The sequence below is a fragment of the Triturus cristatus genome, chromosome 4_1 (genome assembly GCF_964204655.1).
Source record: "Triturus cristatus chromosome 4_1, aTriCri1.1, whole genome shotgun sequence".
In the NCBI taxonomy this organism is placed as follows: domain Eukaryota; kingdom Metazoa; phylum Chordata; class Amphibia; order Caudata; family Salamandridae; genus Triturus; species Triturus cristatus.
In genome coordinates, this window is record NC_140585.1 from 335,342,282 (window position 1) to 335,369,433 (window position 27,152).

General features: G+C 45.9%; 1 protein-coding gene across 3 annotated transcripts in view; it reads left to right on the forward strand.

Annotated features, from left to right (window-relative positions):
• LOC146854898 (transcriptional enhancer factor TEF-3-like) overlaps nt 1-27,152 on the forward strand; it is a 779,218-nt gene that overhangs the window by 527,948 nt on the left and 224,118 nt on the right. For all 3 annotated transcript variants that reach the window (XM_085652320.1, XM_085652319.1, XM_085652321.1), the window contains one exon: nt 12,920-12,963. In XM_085652320.1, the coding sequence (XP_085508446.1) occupies nt 12,920-12,963 (44 nt within the window). The remainder of the gene's footprint in view (nt 1-12,919; nt 12,964-27,152) is intronic.

Consider the following 27,152-nt stretch of genomic DNA (forward strand, 5'->3'; position numbering starts at 1 on the left):
GCTTTTCAGTGATTCCTTGGGGGCCAGAGTGACCCTCTTGTTTTGTTTTGCCCATGACCCATGATTCTTTTCCTCTCGATGTAAATCTGGAAGGTCTCAACGACCACATCTCCTAAATATGATGCCATCTTGCCTCTGCAGGCAGCTGTCTTTTGTAATATGCAGAGCTAAATGTCCTTCACACTTCTGTGACTTGCCGATCACAGCAGTGGAGGTTAAAAGAAGATGTGGAGCATTAAAAAAAAGTCTATATGAACATAGTAGCAGCATTTACAAACAAAAAATCCCTAATCGCAATGTTATAAAGCAATTTACAAATATATTTGCGGATTGCAATGTCATCTGAGTAAATTCTTGTGAGTTGCAGGGCAGAGAGAGCAGAGAAGAGCTGTCCCGGGCTCCTTGCAATTCACAAGAACATGCATCAATGCCCAGTGAGCATTCCTGTGGCTGCAGATCAGTGGCTGATTACCGACTTTGAAGGGCAAAGTGTAACCATTTACATATTGGGAACTGCCTTTGATGGCCAGTTTCCACTGTGCGAGGGATAGCTGCCAGATCGGGGGCTGATATCAGAGCTATGGAACACGTAATGCCGTCTCTGATGTTGCTTTTAAAATGGGTCTTTTTGTCATTGTAATTTCTATCCATCCCTGTCCGTGTCAGGAGTCACAGGGCGGGTTCTGTGCAGCAGTGAATCTAAAGATGGAGGACTTGCAGGGATTCCCTCTTAGTATTCTCAGCAGTTCACAGTAAGTCACAGGAGACTTCATGCCAGTAATGAGACAGGACTTCTACAAATCCTTGTAAACCTCCCATTTTCCCATTGCTAGATCAGTTCATCTGGGCAGCACAAATACCAGGCCGGGTTACATCACTGATGTGGCGCAAACCCAGTATTGTAGTATCACCAGGCCATGGTACATGTTTTCTTAATCACGTAAATTAATTCTGATTGCAAAATAAGTTGTTGGACCTGACCCTTTCTGCAGGGTCACCCTCAAACATTTGTGCCTTCCTCCTACCCTTTTTCTGACCTCTTTTGTTTTGGTTTTAGTATTCTGGGCACTTTACCACTGCTAACCAGTGCTAAAGTGCATATAATCTGTACTCTAAACATGGTAACATTGGTTTATCCACAATTTACATATTTAATTTACTTGTAAGGCCCTAGATAAGTGCACTATATGTGCCCAGGGCCTCTAAACTAAATGCTACTAGTGGGCCTGCAGCACTGATTGTGCTACCCACTTTAGTAGCCATGTAAACATGTCTCAGGCCTGCAGCTGCAGAGCCTGTGTGTGCAGTTTAAACTGCCATTTCAACCTGGCAAGTTAACCTACTTGCCAAGCCCAAACCATCCCTTTTAATAGATGTAAGTCACCCCAAGGTAGGCCCTAGGCAGGGTTGTATGTCGTTACAACGCATTCCGTTGCAACGCATGCCTTTACCACGCATGTGTTACAACGGAATGCTTTTTCAGCGCATAACCTTTACCACGAATATTCCTTTACCACGCATACCTTTACAACGATTTTCGTTGTAAATTTATGCATGATAAGGGCATACTCTTGGTAAAGGTTATACCCCTCCCCTGTACCCTTACTTGACCCCCCAGCCCCCAATCCTTCTTATATTCACCCCTGCCCTTAACCCTCAATCCTTTTATATATATTTTTTTAATAAACTAAAATTCCCATTACCTCTTCACGTCGTCTCCTCTCCATCTTCCATGGTGACATCGGACGTCGTAAAGAGGAAGCGGAAGTTTCTTTCCGTTTCCTCTCAAACGACGCCGATTGCCTGCACTTCTCGACGTGACATTAGGTGAGGTTTTTTTTAGCCCCCTTTTTTTCCCACCCTTTTTTTAATTTTTGAGGGGAGACCCCTCTAGCCCCCTTTTTCTAATTTTAGCCTTTACCACACATGCCTTTACTACGTATCTCGTAGTAAAGGTGTGCGTGGTAAAGGCTTTCGTGATAACCACGTATGCATTGTAATGCATGCGTGGTTAAGGTTTGCATGGAAACGGCCGCGTTGTAGTGGCCGTTTCCCCCTAGGCAGCCCTATGGGCAAGGTGTATTGTATTTAAAAGGTAGGACATATACTTGGGAGTTTTGCATGTCCTGTTAGTGCAAAAACTGCTAAATTAGTTTTTCAGTCCTGCAAGGCCTATCTTTCCCATAGGTTAACATTGGGATTGCCTTAAAACATCTTTTAAGTGTAATTTATAATTGGGGAAAGATAGAGATTTGGAGTTTGGTGTCCCTGGAGTCACCATTCAAAATCACAACGGATGGTGAAGTCAGATTTTAAATTGTACGTCTGAAAATGCCACTTTTAGAAAGTTCAAGAAACAATAAAAAGGTGGCTGTGTTAATTAAAGTCACTTTACTCAAGGGAAAGGACAAGTAAATCAATAAACCTGGCTTGTGTATTTATTTCACACTTCATTTGAACATAGTCATTGTGTTTTAACATGTCATAAAAAGGAAAATCACTCATCTTAAACATCAGTCAAGTGTACCACACAAGAAACGGTGACAGCGCATTAGTACACTTGATAAAGGCAGTGGTGCGATTAACACTGTGCAATTATTGTTATTCATTCTTAACATAACTAAGGGTGTGCTACATTTAACAAATACGTGATAAAAAGTGCTAGTACATTTAGAGACACAAGTTTAAATTCAATTGTTTTGATCAGTCTGATATTTTTTGTGCCAGAGGGTTATATCATTATCACTCTGAAATTTCATGACCCTCTTGGTGCTGTCATTGAGGTTTCAAAGTCATCTAGTATTGATTGGTTCTTAATTTCACACTATCTTTTCACTGTCCATACTTATGAAGGGTAGAAAAAAACCCTGATGGTTCTCGCCAACGCGTTTCGAACCACTGGTGGCTTGGGATTCTCATCAGGACTAGGGCTGGTTTTGTTTTTATGCATCTTAAATCTTCAAAGGCAGGCCAGTTCCATATTTGGATACATTGCTCACTCTGGACAAGTCTGCTTGATCCGACTTCAATTCAGGGAATGATCCTCAGTCTTGGGTACTTTTGTTCTTTCCTGGAACTCGGGTGCCTTCTTTTCACTCAATAGGATTATTAGAAAGTCGGCATTTTCTTACTGTAACCATTCCATGTCTCTGAATACACGTCTGCGTTGGGTAACAGCTGAGCTTCGCGCATTCCTGCTAGACAGTCACACAAAGGGAGCTGGGGTGTGACATTTGCATCCTGAAGGCCATCCCCAGGCTGATGGGCCTTCCTGAGGTAGATTGGGAAGGAGGAGCTGACACTTGCACCTGAATAGGGCTGTGCCTGCCCCTACACATACAGCTGCATACCCCCTGTAGTGAGTCAGGAACCAGAGCAGAAAGGGCAGGGACCTTGTGATCTTCAAAGGCCTCTTTGAAGTCTCACCCCCACTTCAAAGGCACATTTGAGTATACGTACTGGACCCCTGACACCACCAAATCAGAACTTTGCTGGAACCAAGAACATTCTGCTTGGAAGAAGAGCTGATGTGCTGCAGGAGGAACTGCCACTTTGCTAACTTCTTTGCTGTGTTGGCCTGCAAACTGCTGATTGCCGTGCTGTAGGAGGGATTGCCACTTTACTACCTCCTCTGCTGTGTTAGCCTGCTGCTTCTCGCCTGGGAGTAAGAGGGACTCAACCTGCTCTCTACATCCTTGAACCTGAGATTCTCCAAGGGCTTGCTGGCTTGCCCCCTGTTCCTTAATATATCAGGACCATCAAAGACTTCTTTCAAATCTGCTTCAGCTGCTGGACTATGCCATCTGTGAGTCCTACCTTGGCCTGAGGTGCCCCCTCCAGTCCTGGGCCTCGGAAGTGGGTTCTGCATCTGATTTTTGCAAATATCGACACAATCACCCCTTTGCGCCGATCAGTACCGATGCAGTGCCCGCCGATCCGAAGACACCGCTGCAAGGCTTGATGACAACGCTGCGCCTGCATCGATGGAGACGTGGAACCTGACTGCAAGGCTCGACTTCAAAGCATGAACCTGACTGCGGGAGTCGAAACCAACACAGTGAGTATTTGACGCCGATGCTTGCTCCATCCAAGGTACTTTTTCAGCAGGCCCTGCATGAGTCCTGTAGGGGGCCTGCCCTCCATTGCGGTCAGCCTGAACTTTGGATTTACCCCAGTCTAGCGCGATTCCAAGTAACCTTTTAGTGCTATTGACCTCTAAGCACTGGTTTTGGATTTCATCTTTAAAAATTCATATCTCAACGTCTACTTATTGGATTTTTGTCATTTTGTTCTTGTTTTACTAGATAAATATATCTATGTGGAGGACTTTTGTGGTATTTTCACAATGTTACTGTGATTTAAGTGTTGCACAAATACTTTACACATTACCTCTTAAGTTAAGCCTGACTGCTCTGTGCAATCAGAGGATGAGCACAGGTTAATTTAGGTTGTGTATTTGACTTACCCTGACTACGATTACGGACCCTACTTCGACAGGGTGCATACCTCTGCCAGCTAGAGTCCCAATTTCTAACATATGTGTTCTATAAATACCATCTTGGCAATGGTAACGCTATACTGATATAATGTCTATAACAATGCATTCATAGGTTATTTTGCTCTTCTACAAATAGGAACCTTTGCAATTTCTGTTAAACAAGTCTTTTAAAACAAAGAACGTTTGTAGTATGGTGTGACCAAATTGCCGCTCAACAGGTACATTTTGTAAATTCTTTTTGCTGACTATGCTCAATATTGGTAGAATGCCACAAAGTAAATTTTGATGATAACCCATTCACTTGTACGCTCTTATTTGTCATGATACTACTGCGATCTAGCGTGTTGATGTATACGCATGAATACTTCACCAGATGGAGAGGGGGTAGAAGCAAACATAAGCGAGAACAAGAAAACTCATAAATGAACTATTTTACAAATAAAAGTATACTTAACCACTGTGTTGTTTGTTGCATTCAATTCTTTCCCTCCAATATCCATTCTTTACAGAAAGCAACCCTGTTGCTATGTTTATCCAGCACTGACAAAGCCAGTAGGCTAGACTTCAATGTGAAAAGCAACATTTGTGACTGCCTGTTTTTACCTGCACAAGCACGTTAAAGTCAGACTTGTTGGCTTCGCCAGTGCTGGTTAAAGGGTAGATAAGTGGACAATACTAGGAACTGACAAGGAAAATAAATAGAGTAAAAAGGCACCAGGTGTAAGGGGTCATAAGTTGTGCATGAGTAGCAAAGACAAGTATAGTGACATAGAAGCATATCAGAGTTTGTAATATTTTGATAGACTGAGCTGAGGTTACATTTAAACATGGTTGAGTTATAATATAAGCTAAGGCACATGTTAGAGGCTTCCCACATTAGAGAAACTGAGCTACATGACTTGTGTCAAGCCATGGGAATCATTGGACTTGCTTGTAGTGGTACTGTGACACAAAAGGGCAGGCTAATCAGGGGTGTGGAGCTGTAAATAATATTGTAAAAAACATGGGACAATGTACAGAGGTTGCCTGTGGGTTTTCTGGATTTTGTACAGATGCCGATGACTGACGCCAGAGTCAGAAGCAAGGATTTCTATGAGCTTTTTGCAAGATGTCATTCGAACTTGACAATGTACTCAGTCATTATGTTAGAAATTTGTATATTAAAATCACCCTCTATCACTATAACAAAGTGATTTCTTTCTGAAATTACGTTTATTTTAGTGTTCAGTGCATTTTTGAATTCGAGAAATCAAAAAGCAGTTATTTAGATATATGGCTGATAAATTAAATCCCAGTGCACAAGATCATAAATCAATTATTTCTTAGGAATTAGGCAGTAAATCCATCAGTCACAGGCTGCACATTCATAGATGACCAGCTGGCAAATTCATATCCGAGAAGGCAGTAAATTCATAAGCCATGCAGTGGAAAAGTTCTTATTCAGAGGACGGCATATTTATAACATCGAGACTGTGAATCCCGGCAGATCAAGTCCCAATTCTTGTGCTGGCAGATTCCTGTGGCACAAGTTATAAAACGACAGACCCCCCCTCAGACAGCAATTTCATAACACCGATTTTAGCCAAAGATCATTGCTCTTAGGTTTACAAAAATATAGCGCATAATTGGATACATTAATTTATCAGTGGCTGCATATTCATACCTCATACACGTTCAAATGTGTGGTTTAATTGACTGACACATTCACTGTTCATGTCCTATCAAATCCATGACTTATATTACAATGATGACTTTAGTTTATGTAGGGGATGTTCAAAGGTCAAAGTTTAGGAAAATCAAGGCTGAGTGTGTGGTATTCCTTCATGATTGTTAGAAAGTTTTTGGCTAGGAATTGACAAGTTAATGGGGGGCGGAGTGCATTTACTTGACTTGCCAGCCTAATTTCTTGTTATTTGGGAACATTTCTTCAAGTAACCAGTTAGTATTTTATGGCTCATGTGTTTTGTTGTTTAAATGATTAAGTAATTTTTAGCGAACCCTTTTTGCTCATATACTGGCACATGCATCAACAAAGACTTTTGCGATTCCTTAATTGCGATTTTTAAGGAATCGCAATTAAGGAATTGCAAAAGCCTATGCATGTAGGAATCACTATAAAAATAGCGATTCCTACAAATTCCTTAATTCGCAATTAAGGAATGCCGTCCCAATCATTCCTATGGGCCTCCAGGCCCATAGAAATGAATTGGAGATTGCATGAGCAAATTGCGAGTACCAGTAGGTACTCGCAAATTGCGCATGCAATTTCAAGGGTGCAAGGGTGTCAAAATGACACCCTATTGCACCCCTGAAATTGATCTGTGCACATATGTTGCACACACACATGCTCTAAGGGCATCTGTGTGCGCAACATGAAACTTTGAAAAATGCACAAAAGTGCATTTTTCAAAGTTTTTGCAAATTACCATGAAGTTCAACTTCATGGTAATTTGCTCCCCCTATTAGCGAAATCGCTAATTTTTTAACTTTAATGCATTGCATTTAAGGAATCTCAATTTGAGATTCCTTAAATGCAAGCGCAATTTAAGGAATCGCTATTTAGAGATTCCTTCAATTGCGATTTTTGCATTTGGGATGATGCATCCCAAATGCAAAAATACCGGTCGCAAAGGGGCAGATTCTGCTAATCTGCCCGATTGCGACCAGTTTTCTCGTTGATGCATGTGGCCCATAGTTTCCTGGGCTAGAAACACCAGTACAGTGGTTGTTTCTCTCACATGTTCTCTTTTGGTCTTGAAATTCTCTCATTTTAATTTTGCATTAAACGCAATGACCTGTTTGAAGTCTTTTATTTGAAAAATACCGGGACAGAACCACAAAATCAGGCATTTGTGTATGTATCTACTCTCTGTGTAATCTGTGACTCCACGTCATCGTGATTTACTAGATGCTTTACAACCAGGCCTGGGCGTAGTTTGCGGAATTTTTCTACGCGGAACTCCGCAAAGTTACCAAAAAACTCTGCGAAGTTACGCAAGAGGCCGAGTGCAGTACGAACTGCAGGTTGTGGTGGTATTCCTGCAGCTCAGGTAGAAATTCTACTCGAGCAGCAGCTCGTGCTCGCGAACTTACCGTTCGCGATCGCTAGCGGGGAAAAAACTCCGTTGCACATCGCGAAGCGGAGTTTTCTGCACTCCCCGAGCTCCACGGAGTGCAGAAAACTCCGCAAACGGAACGAAGTTCACCGCCCAGGCCTATTTACAACCCTTCCGGCTCATGCATAGATTTTGCAAATGTCACTTTATTGTTTTCACATACATCTGTGACTTATCCCTGTTTTACTTACCCTAAATATGTAATGGTTAAATGACCATAAATATTACCTATTGTCAGGATTAGTAAAATTGTTGTGTGGAATTTCGTAATGTTCTTGAAAAAACATTTTTTTCTTGGAGCACCAATGCTTTTTCAGTGGCTGTCTGCCCTTTCTACATATGGGACAAAATTAGAAAGTGCATTTCAAAATGTTTACGAATGCCCAACCAGTGGCACCCACGTTTTTCATTTTCCTAGTGCTCTAAAATTCAAACTATATACGTGCCTGCACACTCACCCTCTCACTTTTGAAACTGAGCGTCTTGCAAAGGGGTTCTCATGCCCCGCCACCCCTCCCTCACAAGAGTATCCGAAAGGAGCACACATGCTCCCCAGAGCAAGAAAAGGTATCAGGAATGTAGCAGTCTCACCCTCAGTGATGTCAGAACGGTGGAGAGCTCTCTCTGGGCCCCTTTTGCCATTGTTCTTTGATGATCCTTGTCCTAAACAGCTGTCTTTGGTGGCCTTGTTGTGGTCTAGAACAGACACAGTCCTAGAGCTGGCTTCCACAGATCCTCATGGAGAGCTGAGCTCTGTGCTTTGCTGGTGCAAGCCTCTAGTGAGTTGAGACCCTGCTCCTTCCTACAGCAGCCACAACCCTCTCCACGCGGGCATCAGGCACAGCAGCACTCTTTCAGCCAAGTCCAGGCTTTAGTCATGGCCTTTAGCAGAGGCCCTCTCCTGGATCTTGGTTTCCTTGGCTACACTGATCTGAAGCTCTTCTAGTTATCAAGAGGAATGCTGAACAACTCTCATCTGAAGAGGCCATTCTTTTATTGGCCTCTAATGGCCGGGCTGGCCCAAACAGGTCTGATATGTTTGAATTCTTGAGTGCCCCTTCAATCCCGGGCTGGCTAATTTGCTGCAGGAACCCTCTGTGCTCACTTTGTAGGGAGACCATGCTACAAGCCTCCTTTCTCTTTGTGCGAGTGTTAATTGCCTTCAACCATCACCCAGGAAATGGGGGAGAGGATGCTTCAAATAAAAGGTTTTGCATCAAGTGAAACTCATTACCAATCAAGTTTCTACAGTGATAGTTTGATAAGAATTGAAATCCAAGAAAATAAACAAAGAACTGACATCGCACAACGTATGTTCTGAAATGTATTTATAGCTGTAACGCAAAATAGGTGTCAAGCCTGCCAAAATATGAACATAATAGCTAAATTTAGCAACGAGGCCTTTCCCAGATTGGTACAATATGTGTTTGACTGGGTATGAAGGCAATTCGCCGTGGTGTCACTAGCACTTTCAAGAAAAACTCTTTTAAGGTAATATATTAAAGCACCATCTTCTGTGATCACTAAAGGTGTTTCTCTGAGGACCACGAATAGTATTTTTGAGCATCTTGAACTGCGAGTGGCAGGATAATGATTTTAATTTGTAAAACCTACAAATACAAAAGCAGTAAATTACAGTGTGCATTTACATAAACTGTATATATAGTTTCCTTAAAAAAACCTTCACTTCCTAGATAATGTTAGTTTCATACAAACTGATCACTTCTTCATGTATAATATTCCCTTCTTACTTGATGTTTCCTTCATAGGCATTGTTTTCTTTTTGATACTATAATATTCACTTTTTCTCCCATACTAACCACTTCATAGGTAACTTATTGGCATAGTTTTGGCCACAAACAATGATGACTAGCGGACCAGCTGCGTTATTCCCATGAGTCGATGGGCATATTCCAGGGAACCAAAGTCTTTGGATGCAAGGGGGAGGATGGTGACAAAGATGAAAGGGCACCACTTGGAGTGGGGACTGCAGCTTACTTTGACTCATGGAATCTCACCCAGCCCAGACTTAAAAAGATTGAGGGATTGATAGTGCTTTTTTATTATGTGGGTTGTGCATAGCCATTGTTAGTTGGTGGAGTAATGGTATGCTTAATTCCAAGAATGAGGGAGACTCCTCCATGCTATCTAGTTATGCAAGTCCTAACTTTTGAATTTCAGCTTATTAGAGAAACAGTGGTGTCCAGATGCACAAGACCAAGCAATAAGAGCCCTTAGATGTCTTAACCTGTCCAGGTCTATATGTGTGCTACACTAAAAGGATTGAGAAAGCAAAAGACACACAGATAATGAAAGGAATGCAGAGAAAATCAAACATTCACCCCAGTCAAGAGATCTGGGTTAAATCCATCATTCTTTTGCTCACCATGACACCCCAGTTTAGACCTGACCTGGTGCCTCATGGGAACAGTCCACCCCGAACTGCCAAGCCAGGTCCTCCCTGGACTGGAAACAAACATCCTGGGACCAGTTTCAGGGCATCACTCCTCATCAGCCAGGCTAGCTTGAATCCAGTGGCACAGTGAGGAATCAGTATATGTCTATCCTTTGCCAACAGGTGTAGGTAACCAATTGAACTCCATTTGTGATAGGGATTGGAGATCAGGGCCGTAGAGAGCATCTGATGTTTCCCCAAGAGGCTGGAAGGGTGGGGGCTGGTTTTGCAGCGATGATGGCCGGAGTTTGTTAATGGGGGCCGCTTTTGCAGCAATGATGCAATATTGGCCCCCAGGAACAAAAGCAGCAGGTCTTCACACTTGCAAACCCTGCCTTCCTCACCCCCACTCCCACTCCACCTCCCCAGGGCTGGTCGTACAAAAATTGACAGGGCTGCTTTGTTTTTCCAGTCTGACCCTGTTGGAGATTACGATAATTTCCAATGAACAAGGAATTCCCAGTAAGTATGGGTCATAACCTCACATTGAGTAAGTCCCTGCTGTTTGTACGCTGCACCTGTTGCTACTACCAACTGGATGGCTCAGCCGGGGTCAGTGACAGCACTAGTGGAGCATTTAGAAGACAATCAAACTTGACTAGCTAGCAGAAGTAAAAGTCATAACATGTTTTCTGTGGGTTATTCTGTGGAAGGATCATTAATGGTGGAGCATTCGGAGCGACCTCGGCTGCTTCACAAACAATACATAGGCGCAGGGTCCGACACTCCCCTCATCTACCAGCAGAGTGGTCCATGGTTGGAAGGCGCTGAGGTGAGGACTGAGCCTGGGGTGGGCTCCTCCCTGGGGGTCTCGACTGACATCAAAGGTCCAAGGCTTGCATGACATGGAGCGCTCCACTGGACTTCACAGGGAGGAGCTTGATGGATCCGTTTGCCAGCAGAGGAACATGAATAGAACCCTGTCTGTTGGATCTGGGTAACAGGCCTCATGAGATAGAGAACTCCCATAAAATGGAAACCACACTTACCCAGCACCTTCTTGGGGAACCGAATTTTAGTACCTTGTCAGGTTTGTTCCTGAGAAGCAACGCTCCCTGTGCCCTCCAAGTGCAATCCAAGCCTACCCAGTGTTCGAGTGACTGAGGAGTGGCCTGCCCTGGAAAGCAGGTCAGTATTGAATAGGAAGAAGCCGGGCCATTTGTGAATCCTGCTGCTCTTGGTGAAGAAACTATGCTGCTTGAAGGCCCCCAGACACCAATCTCAGCAGTCACACTTGTGTTGCTTCGAGGGGTGGGAAGGGAGCTGCCTCCAGTACATTCCATGCACCCTTGTGGTCACAATGTGAGTTGCTTCGATGAAGGGGATCCAACCCACTCATGGTCTGGGTTACCACCTAGGTAGGGGGCTCTTCATCCATGGGGATTGAGCCATGTCTTCCCCTGGGTCCAATGAGTTGCAGATGGCTGATGCTGATGTGCAGGTAGAGCGACCTTCTCTGGTTGCCAGGTACCTGGTTGCCTGGTCCTGTGCATCCAGGCTGTGGTTTGAAGACTCATGTGAACCTGCCTGGGCATCTCTATGCACCTGGGTGGTTCAGCGGTAGAGCTGCTGGACTCTGCTGCTGTAGGCGGCACTAGCCCACCTCGTGCTGCTAGGTGGGGTTCTCTGGCTGAGGGCAGATAATGTTTACTATATAGATTATGCTACTTCTCCCATAGTGTTTACCTCGTGCATAAAGTCCACTTGATAAGTAATGTCCACTCAATACACAATGTTTACTTCACAATGTTCTCTTCATGGATAACGTTCACACCAAAAATAATGTTGACTTCATATAAAGTACTCACTTCATACATAACGATCACTTCATACATATGGGCCTGATTCATAAAGACAAGTGTAAATGTACGGCGGAGTTCTACAACTCAGCCTGAACGTACTTTCATACTTTTTCAATTCACAAAACAGGTGTAATAGTGCCATTCCACAGTCCAGATTTCCAGGCGGACTTTTACACCTGTCGTGTGACTTTTTAGGCTGCCTGTTCCCCTAGTGTGGAGCTGTAAATAATTATTTTCTCCTTTCGGAAAACATTTTTCAAGTGCAGAAGGCCATTTCTCTGCACCACCGCCAGATCTGGGGGTTACACCAGTCTCCTTTCCGTCATGAAGGGAGGACGTATCCTACCTTTTATAGAGTGGGAAGGAATCAGATTTACGAATGTCCACAAATGTACATGTTTGTAGGCACTCACTATCTTACAAGGCAAACTATTCCTTGTTACTTCTACTTCCTATGCCTTGTGTGGAATTAACTACTGCAGATTTCGCCACATTCATGGCTGAGAAATTCATTGTAGTAAAACCATTTACACCTGTTGGGTATCCTTTTGTGAGTTCCCGACTTGTGTAAATGGAGGCATTTTCAATTGTAACCATGTGTTTATGGCCAAAATGCCCTTGTGAGTCTGCCCACAATATTCTCCTTACAAGTAATGTCCAATTCATTGATAATGTTTGCTAAATACATAATGTTAACATTATATAGCTAATATTCACTGTACATATAGCGTGCTCCTAATACATAATGTTTACTTAGTACAGTGATAGAAATTCCTGGTTTTTTGTTGTTTTTTTACTACAAATGTACGTGCCAGGATGATGGCCTAGCACTTAACGAAAGAAGCACAATCTCTTTTATCCTAGGTACATTTCCATAAAGCTTTGCCCTTCGCTGTCCTCAGGCTAAACTAAAAAAAACACGTAATCTTACTTGACCTTTTGAAACGCTTAGATGATAACTGCTAATTGGTTGCTGAACTTGTTTTAAGAAATGTTAACAAATATCATTTTACCCATGTGCTAACTCCTTCTATTTGTGGTCTTGCAGTTTTGGCACGGGGCCCTATCAAATCAAGCCGGCTCTTCCCAAGAGTGAGTAACACATCTATTTTTAAAGCATGTAACTCTGTATTGTAATATCATTCAGAAAAGGTACTTGTGATGAGGATGTTTATTTATTTAAGTGCAGATAGATCGAACCATACGTGGTGAGCGGGGTCTTTACATGAAGCAATATTGAGAATGAGATAGGGAAATGGGAAAAAGATTCATAAGTCAGAGCAGAAGACAGTGAATGTTACTTCATGTGTAAGCAAAAACAAGGAGCAATGAGGTATCAACAAAATCTTTATTCAGATCTATGTTCAAATACATAAAATAGAAAAATATTAGTACTATGCATAAACGTGACATATGTATCCACAGATATAACAGAATCCACACAAAATCTATTAAGAATTTAAAACAACGTGGTATTTCTGCCAGAAAGACTTATTCTCATGACTAGCATTGTTAAACGGACAAGAATTGGAAAACAATTGTTTAAACAGGTACATTTTGAGTTTTTGTGCAGCCTTCCTAAGGTTAAATGGTACGGAGTTCTGTATTGTAGTCACTTCACCTGTGAAGGAGTTCTTTCTAGTTGGTGAGGTCTTGAATTTGTGGATTCTTAGGAGCAGAGAGTTCTTAAGTGTCTGGATCAGCCTGAAACTGTCAGGAGTTTGGCTAAGCATGGTGGACTGTTGTCTTGTAGGGCCTTGTAAGGAGGACACAGACTTTGAAGCGAATCCTAGTTTGGAGACTGAGTTAGTGAAGGCCATAAAGGATAGTAATGATGAGGTAAAATGTATTTGCTTTGCAAACCAATCTGGCAGCTGAGCATGAGACAGATTTGATGATATCAGGTGTGACTGAGGGATTCCAGCCAGCAAGGGTGTCTCAATATCTAATGTTGAGCATTTACCGCTGACTTCAGTTGATCAGGGGGGATTAGATGTCTTTGTTTCTTTAATTTAATAAATTGTAGTTTTCAGCTTTGGCAAGCTTAGTAATTTTAGGGGTGAGGGTAACTCACGTAATTGGCTGTAGCGGAATTACCTAAAATTATTGCAAAATACAGGTAATTACGCAAGAAGCATAACCCAGCATTTAGCGCTATTTTCTTATGAATGAATTGATCGTTATGTATTTTCTTAGCACAAAGTGCTCCCTCGCATCCAATATGGGCCCAATATGGGCCCAAGGATGCATTTTGCTAAAAAAAATAGCACTAAAAGTGTTTTCAAGGACCAGGATATAAAGAACACAGTTATTTCCGGGTTAAGAAGAAAGACGTTGTCCTTCATGCCAGACTGGAGCCTGCAAAGACAGCATTTTAGGATGTTGATGTTGTGAATAGTTGTTTTTAGGAACATCTGAGTATCATCTTCGTGCTCTCAGATGCCTTGTTATTATGGCAAGGAGAACTGGTGCAACAAAATAGTGGGACCATTACAGATTAGTTTGGTAAGTAAAACAAGCTTTGACAGTGTACCCTGCAAGAGCCTAGGACATGACCCGCTATCCCTAGTTAGAATGTATATAGTGGGAGTCCCCCATCAGTTATGTGTGCACACTGTTAATGCACCCACTGCCACGGTGCAATCCAATACAGGATTTTAACAATTCCAAAATATCGCAACGGTGCACCACTTAGCAAAAAGACAAAACAGACACATAACAAATTATCAGGTCCGTCTCCATAGTATTTTTCTTCAAGTATCTTCTTTTATTCAAAATATTTTAAAAGCCACTCTTGATTGAAAAGAACAGCCGACGCGTTTCGTCCAGAAATGGACTTCTTCAGGGCTGTGAATTTAACAAATATATATACACATATAAATATAAAAAGAAAAATTATATATGAAACATTTAGTCAAGATACAAACATAGACTTCACATAATCAAAATGGTAATACAAAATACAAACATTAAGACAGAACTACTATATACATTGTAGTGGAGACGGAGTTCCATGTACACACATTGCTATGTTAGCATAAGCGCCTTAGATGTAAAACGCCATCTTGCCACTTTTGCTGCTTTTGCACACGGCACTGCAGGTAGCTGTTATTATAATAAAAACTGCTTGCTTGCTTTTTCTTCACATGAGAACAGTCTGTTGTTCACATCCCTAGACGTGCACCGCGACCTTAGTCTGAACACTGTGCAGAAGCCGTCAAGGTCAAATAACAATGTATGTTTTTGAATTCATGTTGATCGGCCCACGCTCTAGCCATAACACGCACACAGCTGCAAATATCTGAAACTCGGGTACCTTTAATTTGCATGCATGATTCAGACACTTGGAGAAAACCTTTTCCAGACACAGAGCAGAGCTGATCCTGTGATGTGATTCACCTAAGCTGATATTTACCGTATGGGGATCCCCATTCAAGACTAGAGACCTTCTATTTGTTTCATAATACTAGCTTACATGTGAAGGGAGGGTGGTTGTTTTGCCACTATCATTTGTAATATGATTTCTCCCTTCATTTTCTATGGTATTGTAACAATGCTGATGGTTTTGTTTTTAATCATTTGTCTGCTTATGTTAGCCAAAGTACTGCACCTTAGAGCACATAGTTAAAAATAAACATTTTAAACTTTACTGTGTCTCTGATTACTCTTGTTGTGAACTGATATGAGAATAATAATGAAAAGGTGTTTCTGATTCCCACCATTCCTGAGAGTACTCTAAGTCGCTTGTTCTGAGTTGTCTAATCATTGGTAGCTTTGAGATGATACGGAGAACGTATGAGACACTGATGCTAGTGGGATAGGGGTTCTGGGTACTGAGGTGAGTTTTTGGTACACCGCAATTCACTGAGGTCCTGGTTTCCTGCGCATAGTTCTGTGCATGAGCAGAATCCCTGCAACATGGCGCACCTAACGGTTGGTCTTATGTTTGAGACGTCTTAGTAGTGCTTATATTAGTCCACAATACCCTCACTCTTGTTTCCGGATAGCGGGAGTGACGGTTTTAACCTATCTAACTAGTTGATGTATAGGTTCTCTCAAGCTTGACAATTAAAAAGGTTTCATTTTATCTTATACCCTTTTTATGCTACAGTTGATATATATTGTTTTTCTTCTTTGTGTCCTTATGGCTGAAGTCGCTATTGCAGCGCATAGTTGCGTGCCTCTCCGGCGTCATTTGACACAGTCCGGGGTGCCTGACGATGGGATGTCTATTATCTTTGTAGTCAGTGCCGATGCATCGCATCCCTATGAGCTATTTTACTCTTGGGATACCTCGCCGAAGGTGAATGCGGACGATGGTACTTTTCACTCATACACTCCTACGGCTGTCCCAGCAAATTACACGCCATATAGGACGCAGGAAATTCCAATTTCCGCTTGGCAGCATCGTATTTGGTTCAATGGCGCCCTTCCCCACACGGTTACACCGGTTTGTTTGGGTCCCTTGTCCATTCTAGGTGCCACTTGGCCAGTATTGGCCGGGTTTACTCCACATCCACGTTATTTGCAAGCCACGGTGGATGAGTTATGTCAACTCCATACCGCCCTGATTACGGGAAAAATCGAGCTTAAGTGCAATATGTTTCACGCAATGTCCAGGTAGGGGCACCTGTGGTTGCGGGGCAACCAGCTGGCCCGGCCGGGATTACTATTAGTCCCGTCATGGTTAATTCGGTAATGGGCAAGCGCCCCCAAAATAAGGACGATATGCCTTATTGGCTTGCTGAGAAATATGACCAGCTGGAAGCAGTTTTTCCGAATTCTACTCCTGTGGAAAAACACAGGATTCTCACCATTAGTTTGCAGAAAGACTTGGTACCAGAGGTAGCTGATTGTGATAACTGGGGTAAAGTATTTGCAGCAGTCTACTCGAAGTGCTTCGGCACCCCGTCTATGACTGTACTGCCCTCCGTGATCAAAAGTGTTCAGGATCAACACGGTCCGGAGGCGGAGGTCGAGTTAGGAATGAGGCTTGTCGGTATGTTCGACGTAGTTGCCACGCTCATCTTTGCTCACGTCAAGGGTGATGCAGTTAACTTTCAAGTGTCAAATGCACTGCTCCTCGTTGACGACGTCGATAAACCCCGGCAGTTACCAAAGATTATTGCGGAGGCATATAAGACCATTGGCCGCAATAGTTTAGGGGTTAAACCTTTCGTTCAGACAACAACTACGCAACCGCAAACTAAAACAGGGACGTCTTCTAAAGACGACCGTCCAGCTTTTCCTAAACAAAATTGGAAAGCTAAAAAACAGGGGAAGCAGCAACAGAAACGGGTCTCGTCCTGCGTCGCCAGTCCAAGCAACTACTGAACGCACATATCATTTGCGCGATCGCACTAGAATTAGGTCTCCTGATAGATTTCAGGTTCCTGAACAACGCTCTCCTCGATCTTCACAAGAAACATCGGTCTTACAGTCCGGTGGAGGCGAACGTGGCAAGGGTGCCCAACAAGGACGTGAGCAGCCCCGCCAGACTGACGGTAAATGCAAGCAGCACGAATTTGCACGACAACGACCCCCGTTTCAAAAGAAGAAAGTTGCTGCACTAACAGCGAGGTATGCCACAGATAGTGAGAACGCAGCTTCAGAACCTAACATGGGCACTAACGCTGCTTGACAGCGCAGCAGAGGTTACAGTAGTGCGGCAAGCACTGCGTCCATATCTGAAGGCGACAGCAACTGGCACATTCATTACTGTAGAAACTGTTGATACTAGAGTGGCTCCCCCTGACAGACTATATGACATAGTCCTTTTGATTGAAGGTGACATACAACGTACCATCAAAGGGATTTTTTGGGAAAATCTGACCTCTACATATGACATTCTGTTAGCAGAGGCAGACTGGCCCCCAGCTTTCGTTTTGGCCGCTGCTAGAGGGGAGGAAGTAATCCTCCCATCTTTCACGCACACGGTGCCGAAGGATCAGGCTCAGAACTTTGCAGAAGAGTGGGCTCTGGTACTTGCACCGGTGTTGTACCGTACTCCGGTTGGGTGGGATAAGTTGTCGGCCAGCCATGAGATTCCGTTACGGTCTATGCCCCAGCCGCAAGCCCAATATCCCATGCGCCGCGAAGCTAGATCTCACGTCGAAGAAATCCTCGAACAATTGGAATATCAAGGTGTTATTGAAACATGTGTGTCACCCATGAATACTCCTCTATTCACTGTAACTAAATCTGATGGGTCGTACCGCCTAGTTTTGGATTACCGGCATTTGAACTCTCATTGTCGGACCTGTGCAGTACAGAATACCCACAGTTCTGCCCTCGTTGATTGTCTCGTGAGAAAAAGGTTTAAAACAACACTTGACATCTCCAATGGCTTCTATAGGCATAATATGTCCTCTATTAGTAGTCAATGGACAGCCTTTACTTCAGGCGGCAAACAAAAACAGTTTAAGAGATTAGCCATGGGCTATAAAAACAGTCCAGGAGTCTTTGCCGCACGTGTAGTCTCTCTGTTAGATAGCATTAACCCTGATACGTACTCGTATGTTGATGATATCTATCTCACAGACGACAAATTATGGCCGCATCTGTGTCGAGTTGACCGCATCATTGTCATGTTTGCGGACTATGGTTACAAATTCAACTTTGCAAAATCATACATTGCAGAGTATACAGTGTTGTTTTTGGGCTATGAACTCAACAACGAAGGGTGAGGCTTAGCACCTCACTTCCTGGAGAAGTGCACATGTTTACGTGCTCCGACAACACCGAAGAAACTACAATCTTTGCTGGGTTTTTAAAATTTTGGGCATACTTACATTCCTGATTATGCTCAGCGTATCAGGCCGCTATATGCCTTGGTACAACCTAGTTTTTCCAAATCGAGCTGGCTGCCAGAACATTCAGCTATCCTGCAATCTTTGCAGGCTGATCTTCTTGCTTCAAAATACTTACTGATGCATGATAACCACACTAACCTGGTAATAATAATTGTGCCTGTAGCAGTGGGTTTCACGTACTTAACGTTCAATGAGGCCGACACAGTCCCCATTGCTTACAAATCACACTTGTACACTTCGGCTGAAATGCACTTTTCCACTGTCGAGAAAGTTTTGACTGCAGTGCAGATGGCGATTCTAAAGGAGAGAGCGCTGTCGCAAGGGAAACGCATGTTGGTTGTCACACCGTATCCTGCCCTTGAGGCAGTGACGAAAGCTAGTGTACCTAATTCTAAAGCTTTGCATCCACGTTGGATACAATGGGCCACTTTTTTGACATCGCCGGATGTCACTTACATCTTTGATGCCTCATTGCAGACTCAGGAGTACTTGCAGTATGAATTTGTTCATCCAGCTCCTCTGTCTTTGTGCTCGCTTGAGGATTACCATTGTGTCATTTATACTGATGGTTCGGCGCAACCGGCGACAGAATCTAAGCATGCTTATTCAGCGGCCTGCGCAATAGTGGCTGGTACTTTCATGAATGGTGAATTCAAATCTGATGTCGTGCACACGCAGTCATTGGGTGATTTTACTGCCCAGTTGGCAGAGCTACGTGCTCTGGTGCTTGCTCTGGAGTTTGCTGATCCTCGAGTTATTACTCTTTTTACTGTGTTCAGTCTTTTAACGCAATTTATTCTTTTGGTCTCAAAATGAGTATCGTGATTCCAAAGGTAGCACAATCAAGCATAAAATGCTTTGGGTTCGAGTCGCAGAACTTAAACAGCATCTGCCTCTCGTGAATGTAATTCATACTCTTGGGCACCAGCGAGTAGGTGTCCACGCTGTCGGAAACAACTTAGCTGACGAAGCAGCGAAAACAGCAGTGGCAACATATCTAGTAGCAGCAGTTACAAGATCCAAAAGTAAGATTGATGATGACATCTTAGCAGCTATTGCTGCAACAGAGAAGAGAAGTGATTACCCTACTAAATACTCTTATAAAGTTCCCTATGTGAGAATTAACGGCGTTGGTGATAGATTAATTCCCAACGCGGACTGCAGACTTTCCTTGATAACAGCTGCTCACGAAGGTATGGCTTCTGCACATGCCGGCGTTTCACCTACTGTTACTCTATTACAACAACGTTACTGGTGGCGCGGATTGTATAAACAGACTCAATCTTATGTCCTTAATTGTGACATCTGCCAGCAGATTAAGCCTTCGACTGCTGCGCGCCCACAACAAACACAGTTGTACATATCTAATAAACCACGTGGGTGCGTTTATTTAGATCACTGCGGTCCTTTCTCCTCTGATACTGCGTATAAGTACATCTTAGTTGCAGTGGATTCGTGCACACGTTTTCTTTGGGTCTGGCCACAACAGAGTGCTGATGCTCGAACTGTCATCAGGGATTTGCGTGTCTTTGTGGGAATTTTTGCATGTGGTACCCTTCATTCTGACCAAGGTCCTGCGTTCGCCTCTAAGGCGTACAAAGAAGCCATGAGATCTTTGGGGGTCCAAGTCAAATTTTCGTCTCCATACCGGCCTGAGGGCAATAGTGTTGTGGAGCGAATGAACCGTGACTTAAAGCAATCCCTGACAGCTAGGGTTTTAGGTACTGGCAGAAACTGGTTGGCGCATCTGTATAGCGTTCAACGTGCACTTAATAATCTCCCTAGAAGGTCTCTGGGTGGGCGGACCCCATACAAAATGCTCTTTGGCATAAAGATGTTTGTCCCAGACCTTTATGGTCTAGACATGGCAGCATCAGCCGCACCCTTTGACGTAGATGATCACTGTGCGGTATTGCAGAATCTACAAGAAACGAGAGACAGTCTTGCAAAGAAACACTTGCCCTCCACAACTGATGCTGCACTTCAGATTCCGGTAGTTGGCTGGCTACCTCGAGTTGGTGACCTGGTCCGTGAGAAGGTGGAGAACAAGAAGGAGTTCGGCCCCTCTTATCGTGCTCCAGTACCAGTGCTTGGCGTGAAGGGTACAAGAGCAGTCATTTTACCTCCACTTCCTGGTCGCAAGGATAACAGGTACATCTCCATTGACAATGTCAAACTACAGCGAGTGGCCGATTCTTCTTAGTATGACTCCAGCGGTCTCTTGTCCAGCAATGCTAAGAAATTCTGTTTTGGCTCCGGCAACTACCAACAGGCCCGACATTGCCATCGAGATGCATACAGTTATTAATCCTTTATTGCCTCCACCGGCTGGTGGTCCTACTGAAGATACTGAGTATACTTATCCCACAGATGTGTCGTTGCCTGGTTTACAGTCAAGTGCAGTTGACCAGGCTCGTTTTTCATTTGACACTAACTCTATGACTTTCAATACCCCATCAAAAATTTCTATTTTTGCTGCCTGGTTTAAAAGACATTTTTTTAATTCCCCCTTGGACTTACATTTGGCTGGTACTCATAACTATTTTTTTGTTTATGTCCATTGGACTTGTGGTGGTATTTTTTCGTCCGGTAAATGGACACTATCTCACCAAAAGATCTGCAATTAGATTAATTGATGGAACTTTGGCCCCCCACTCCTCTTCGAACATCATGAAAAGGGACCAGACTTTTGTGAACATTACTACCTGGCCTGTGTTGAATGGGAATGTATGGGATGCTGTTAAACTTCAAATTCATGGTCCCACTGAAGTGATTAATGTCCCAATGTACTTCGTGTTTCTATGGGGCATGTGGTTAAACAAAACATCCGCTCTGATGATTGGGATGTCCAAGCCATGGAGGCTCTTTTTTCTGATTTGAAATATTATGCTGCTTTTTTTTCTTTTTTTTTTTTTTTGAAAAACCTTTATTTTAGATCAGTGACACAGCTATTCAGCCGACAACCCGGAGGTACAGCAGCTTTAGAGATTCAACACATGCTTGCGTCCACATATCACTGACAGGAGAGCCAAAGGTTCTATTTTGCATAAACATAAATACAACCCTAAACACAAGCAAGGCGAAAGGTACTGTAAACACCAAGAGAGGTTCCCATCAGGGGGGACGAGCCCCATCACGTCCAACAGGCACAGATCTATAGTAAGGGAAAGGAGGGAAAGGCAGAGACTCTAGAAACAATCACATATCAGCGGGAAAGTCAAAGCCGGAAAAAGACTAAGGGGAAAGTTGCTCCTCAGGCGGATCCGGGTCGGGGGGCAGGCATATGTCCCCTCTGTACTGGTTCCATGGCCCCCACACAGCATGCCATTTCCGAGGGCGCCCCCGAGCACAATACACTGTCTTCTCCCTAAACATGCTCCAGTCCATGTTTTCCATCCACGCTGTCAATGTGGGCGGCCTATTGGAGCCCCACAGCCGAGCGATATCGCGCTTGGCTACCATGTTCCCCAGGGTCACCCACTGAGTCTGTGCCGCGCTGTGGTCAGTAGGACTCTAGACATTCAGGAGACAACATCGCGCCTCAGGCTGCATAACAATTCCTGTCACCTCCCCCATCACCTCGTGGACTCGCCTCCAGAACTCCATAATCGCACCGCATTCCCAAATAATATGGAGGAAGGTACCCACCATACCACAGCCTCTCTTACATAGGCCCTCCTCAGAGAAACCCATGTGGACCAACCTGGGCCCCGTCACGTAGACCCTATGGAGTATTTTAAGCTGCACCAGCCGCAGGCGCGCGGGGATAGCGACCTCTTTGGGAGAAGAAACTGCGGTCTGCCAATCCTCTTCATCTAGTTCAAGGCCGTCCCTTATCCATTGGGCACGCAACCCTAGGAGAAGATCCGCCCGAACATTGATAAGCTTCTTATAAATGAGCGAAATCGCGCTCTCTGGCATGTGACCATCCAGGATCCGATCCTCCAACGGAGAGGACTCGGGCACCTTCTCCCCCTCCACAAGGACTGACCGCAAGGCGTGGCGCACTTGTGCATATCGGAAGAACTCCGTGCTCCCCAGCTCGTATTCCTTCTGCAGCTCCTCGAACGACTTTATCTTACCCTTAACCAAAAGGTCTCCAACCCTGGATATGCCGATCAAATCCCATTTCTCGAACCCTTTTGTGCGCCAAAGCTTCCCCAGAATCTCGGAGTCAAACAGAGGGGTGGCAAGGGTAAGCTTACCCCTCCAGCCCAGCGAGTCCGTCGCCACCTTCCACACATGGACGGCCACTCTGGTGGGCCCCGTGAGGGTGAGGTCCGACGATTTCGAATACAACGCTCTGTGGTAATTACCCCCACGGAGCAACCAGCGGTCCATGGCGAAGCCAGGGCTAAGCGCCGGACCATAGACACCATGGTTAATCGCGCTCAACTGGGTGGCCCAGTAATAACGTCGAATGTCTGGAAGCGCGATACCACCGTCGTACCACGGAAGCGTCAACTTAGCGACTGCGATACGCGGACGCCCGTCCCATAAGAGCGCGCGCTGGTGGCTTTCGATCTCATGGAAATAGCTGGCCGGGGCCAGGTCAAGAGTATTCTGCAGGGCATAGAGGAAACGGGGAAGGGACATCATTTTAAACAGTGCAGCGCGGCCAAGGAGGGAGAGCGGCAATCGCCGCCAGCCCGCCACATCCCGCCGCAGGCGCGCCAAGGGAGGGAGCAAGTTCTTCTCGTAGCGCAAGATGGGGTCGGTGGAAATATAGATCCCCAAATACAAAAAGCCCTGCTGGGCTATCTGGATCGAACAGTTACGCGGAACAGGCGGGACATCCCCACACAGGACATACAAGTGGGACTTCCCCCAATTAATGACTAGGCCCGAGTTTCTACCGAAAGATGTCAAGACGTCACAAACCACTATCAGAGATTTCTTAGGCGAGGCAAGATATAACAGAATGTCGTCAGCGTAGAGTGAAATACGGTCTTCGTGGTCAGGCGACCAGCGAAGCCCACGTATATCCGGGTGCCACCGTATCCACGCTGCCAACGGCTCAAGAGCAAGGGCAAACAGCAACAGCGACAGGGGGCAACCCTGCCGGGTGCCTCTCCCGAGCTCGAAAGGTGCCGACGCCCGCCCGTTCACCACGACGCTTGCAAGAGGCCCCTCATAGAGCAGCCTCACCCACCCCACGAATCCAGGCCCGAAGCCGAATTTGGCCAGCACCGCCCACAAGTATGCCCACTCTACCGTGTCAAAGGCCATCGTGGCGTCGAGGGACACCACAATAGCCGGCTCTCGTATCGTACCCGTCCTGGCAATCACTCCGTGGAGGCGTCTAAGGTTTAGTGCAGTGTTACGGTGCGGGATAAAGCCCGACTGATCCGGGTGGATCAAGTCGCCAAGTACCCGGACCAGGCGGTTCGCGAGAATCTTGGCAAGGATTTTCGGCTCGGCGTTGAGAAGCGAGATCGGCCGGTAGGAACCACACCTATCCCGGGGCTTTCCGTCTTTATGTATTACCACGATCGTCGCCAGCCATTGATCGAGTGGAAGAAACCCGTTCCTCCGCGCCTCCACGAACATGGCGGTCAAGTGAGGAGCAAACTTATCCGGACAAAGCTTGTACAGCTCTATCGGCAGACCATTTGGGCCCGAAGCCTTGCCGGAGCGCAACGCACGGATAGCACCTGCCACTTCGTCTACAGTGATATCACCATCGAGGTCCTCCCTATCCATGGCGGAAAGGCAGGGCAGAGCGATGTCACGCAGAAGATGACACGAGTCCTCAGTCGGTCTATCCGAGACCGAGGCGTATACCGTACGAAAATAGTCTGAGAAACACCGGACTATACTGTCGGGATCAGTGACAACCTCTCCCCCATCCGTCAACAACTCCGGCACCACACGATTAACACGCTCCTTTTTGTCCAGCCATGCCAGCAATTTCCCGGCCTTATCACCAACATCATACAACCGCCCCTGCTGCTCCCTGTGAAGGGTCTTGGCGGCATTTGTCACCAGATCCCTATACTCCAATTGCTTCAGGCTCAAATTTTGCAGCGTGGACGTCTCAACATCCCCCTCCAAGGCCAACTCTAAAGCCGCTATCTCGTCCTCCACTTGTATCACCTCGGCGTCTCTCCGCCGCTTGGCGGCCACTACCAGGGACAAGGCTTCTCCTCTCAGTACAGCCTTAGAAGCTTCCCACAAGGACACCGCGGAGTCAACTGAGCCCTGGTTTTCTCGAAAATAGTGGTCAATTGTCTTCAGCAACGCGCTGCGCAGCTTGGGGTCCCGAAAGTACCAGGGGTTAACGGGAGCCACCCTGCCCCCCGCCACCCGGCCTATGTCCAAACGTGCCCACACCGGTGAATGATCTGATATGCCCCGTGCCATGTGCCTAACCTCAGTTACCAAAGAGGCGTGTGCCGCCAGAGTGAGCAGATAATCAATCCGGGAGAGACTCCCGTGGGCCCCGGAGTGGAAGGTGTATTGTCGCTGAGTGGGGTGCCGCAGCCTCCAACAATCTACCAGGCCAAAAGTATCAATAAAGTCGGGAAGCCACTTCTGAGCCCCCCCGGTGTCTCTGGGCGGGTACCTATCTAGCATTCCAGAACCAACCGCATTGAAGTCCCCTCCCACCACTAGCATCCCTTCGGGGAGTTCCAACAAGGCCTTGCCCAGATCAGCAAACGTGGAGGCCTGCAAGGCAGGGGGGACATAAACAGAAACCAAAACCAACGTTCTGCCCTCCCACCTCCCCGACACGGCCACAAAGCGCCCCCTATCATCAGCAATGGTGGAGTCAACCTCAAATGGTAGGGAAGCTCTGACAAGTATGCCCACACCCCTGGATCCCGAGGAAAACCCCGAGTGAGCAATGAATTTGTAGCCCTTTCTGTTAAGTGCATAACACATATTCCCTATAAGGTGGGTCTCCTGCAAGAGGAACACATCTGGCAAGGTCTGTTTCAAAAATTGCAGGACTATCCCCCGTTTTATACGATCCCCTAAGCCATTAACATTCCAGCTGAGTACGTTTAAGCCCCTATCCCCCATCCCTGAACACAAAGAGACCTCCCCCCCCCCCCAGAGAATCACAATCGGACAATTCTGACAGTCATTGCTACGCCTTGCAAGAAAAAACAACAACCCCAAACAACAACCCCAACAACCTGAAACCCCCCCCCCACCCTGCACCCCTGCGTCAGCTTACAAAGCCCCCCCAACTTGCAGTGTGCCTGTCGCCCTACCAGAAACAAATCTACAGAAAGCACCCCAAGGGAGGAAAGAGCCCCTATCTTCCCCCCGCCGCCCTCCCATTACTGCAATAAGGTGCGAGTCACTGTCCAGGGCTGAATCGAAGCAGGCCAGCACCGAAGGTATCACTTCTGTCCATCCCGGTCGCCTTCCACCCCATCCACGCTGTCCCGGCCGGGCTGTCGCCGAGGGAGTGCATCCAACCAGTCCCCTGCCATGTCCGGCGATTCGAAGAAGAAAGTCCGATCCTCATATACCACACGCAGCTTAGCGGGGAAAAGCATGGCATACTTCAGGTCCATATCCCTAAGCCGCCGCTTCACCCCCAGGAACCTTTGCCTCTGTTTCTGCACCATCTGGGTGAAATCAGGGTAAAAGCTCACAGAGGCATTTTGAAAAGGCACCGGGCCTGTCACCCTCGATGCTTGCAGGATAGCGTCCCTATCTCGAAAGTGGAAGATCCGGGCGACAATCGGTCGCGGGGGGGCTCCCACCTTAGGCCGTCCGCCAGGCACTCGGTGAGCCCGCTCCACCGCGAAAAACTTGCCGAGGCCCTTTGGCGCAAGATGATTCACCACCAGATCCTCGACGAGGAGGTCCACGGAGAGCTCCTCCGAAGCCTCCGGGACCCCAATAATGCGCACATTATTGCGCCGGGCCCGACCTTCAAAGTCCTCGAGCCGGCGAGCGGAGAGGTCATTCGCGGTTCGTAGCTTGCGGACCTCAGCCTGGAGTTCCGAGACATCGTCCGCGAGGCCAGTAGTCTTGAGGTCCAGGGACTTGACCCGCTCATTGGTTTTTCCCAGGTCCGCGCGAATCAAGTTGACATCGACCAAAATCATGTCCACCTTGTGCGCCAGGGTCTCGAACTGTCGCCCAATCGAAGACTGCATCCCATCTATCGCCCCCTTGATATCCTGCAATGATAACTCCGAGGCTGGGGATGAATCGGCCTTCTGTGCTTCCAGCGACTGTCCCGATCCACCAGGCGACCCCTTCTGCTGGGCATAACGATCCATATTGTTGGATTGGATATAGCCTCCCCGCCTGGTAGTCTTAGACTTCGACCTGTCTGCCTCCGATTTGGTCGACATCTCGGACAGCAGGACGGTCAGTCGCAAGAGGACGTCCCTCACTCAGGTAGAGGAGACAGGTACGACTAGGTCTTCAATAGCCAGTCAGGACCGGGTGGAGGTCTTCCAGACAACAGAGGATCTGTATGACGCACTCTCAACCCGGAGC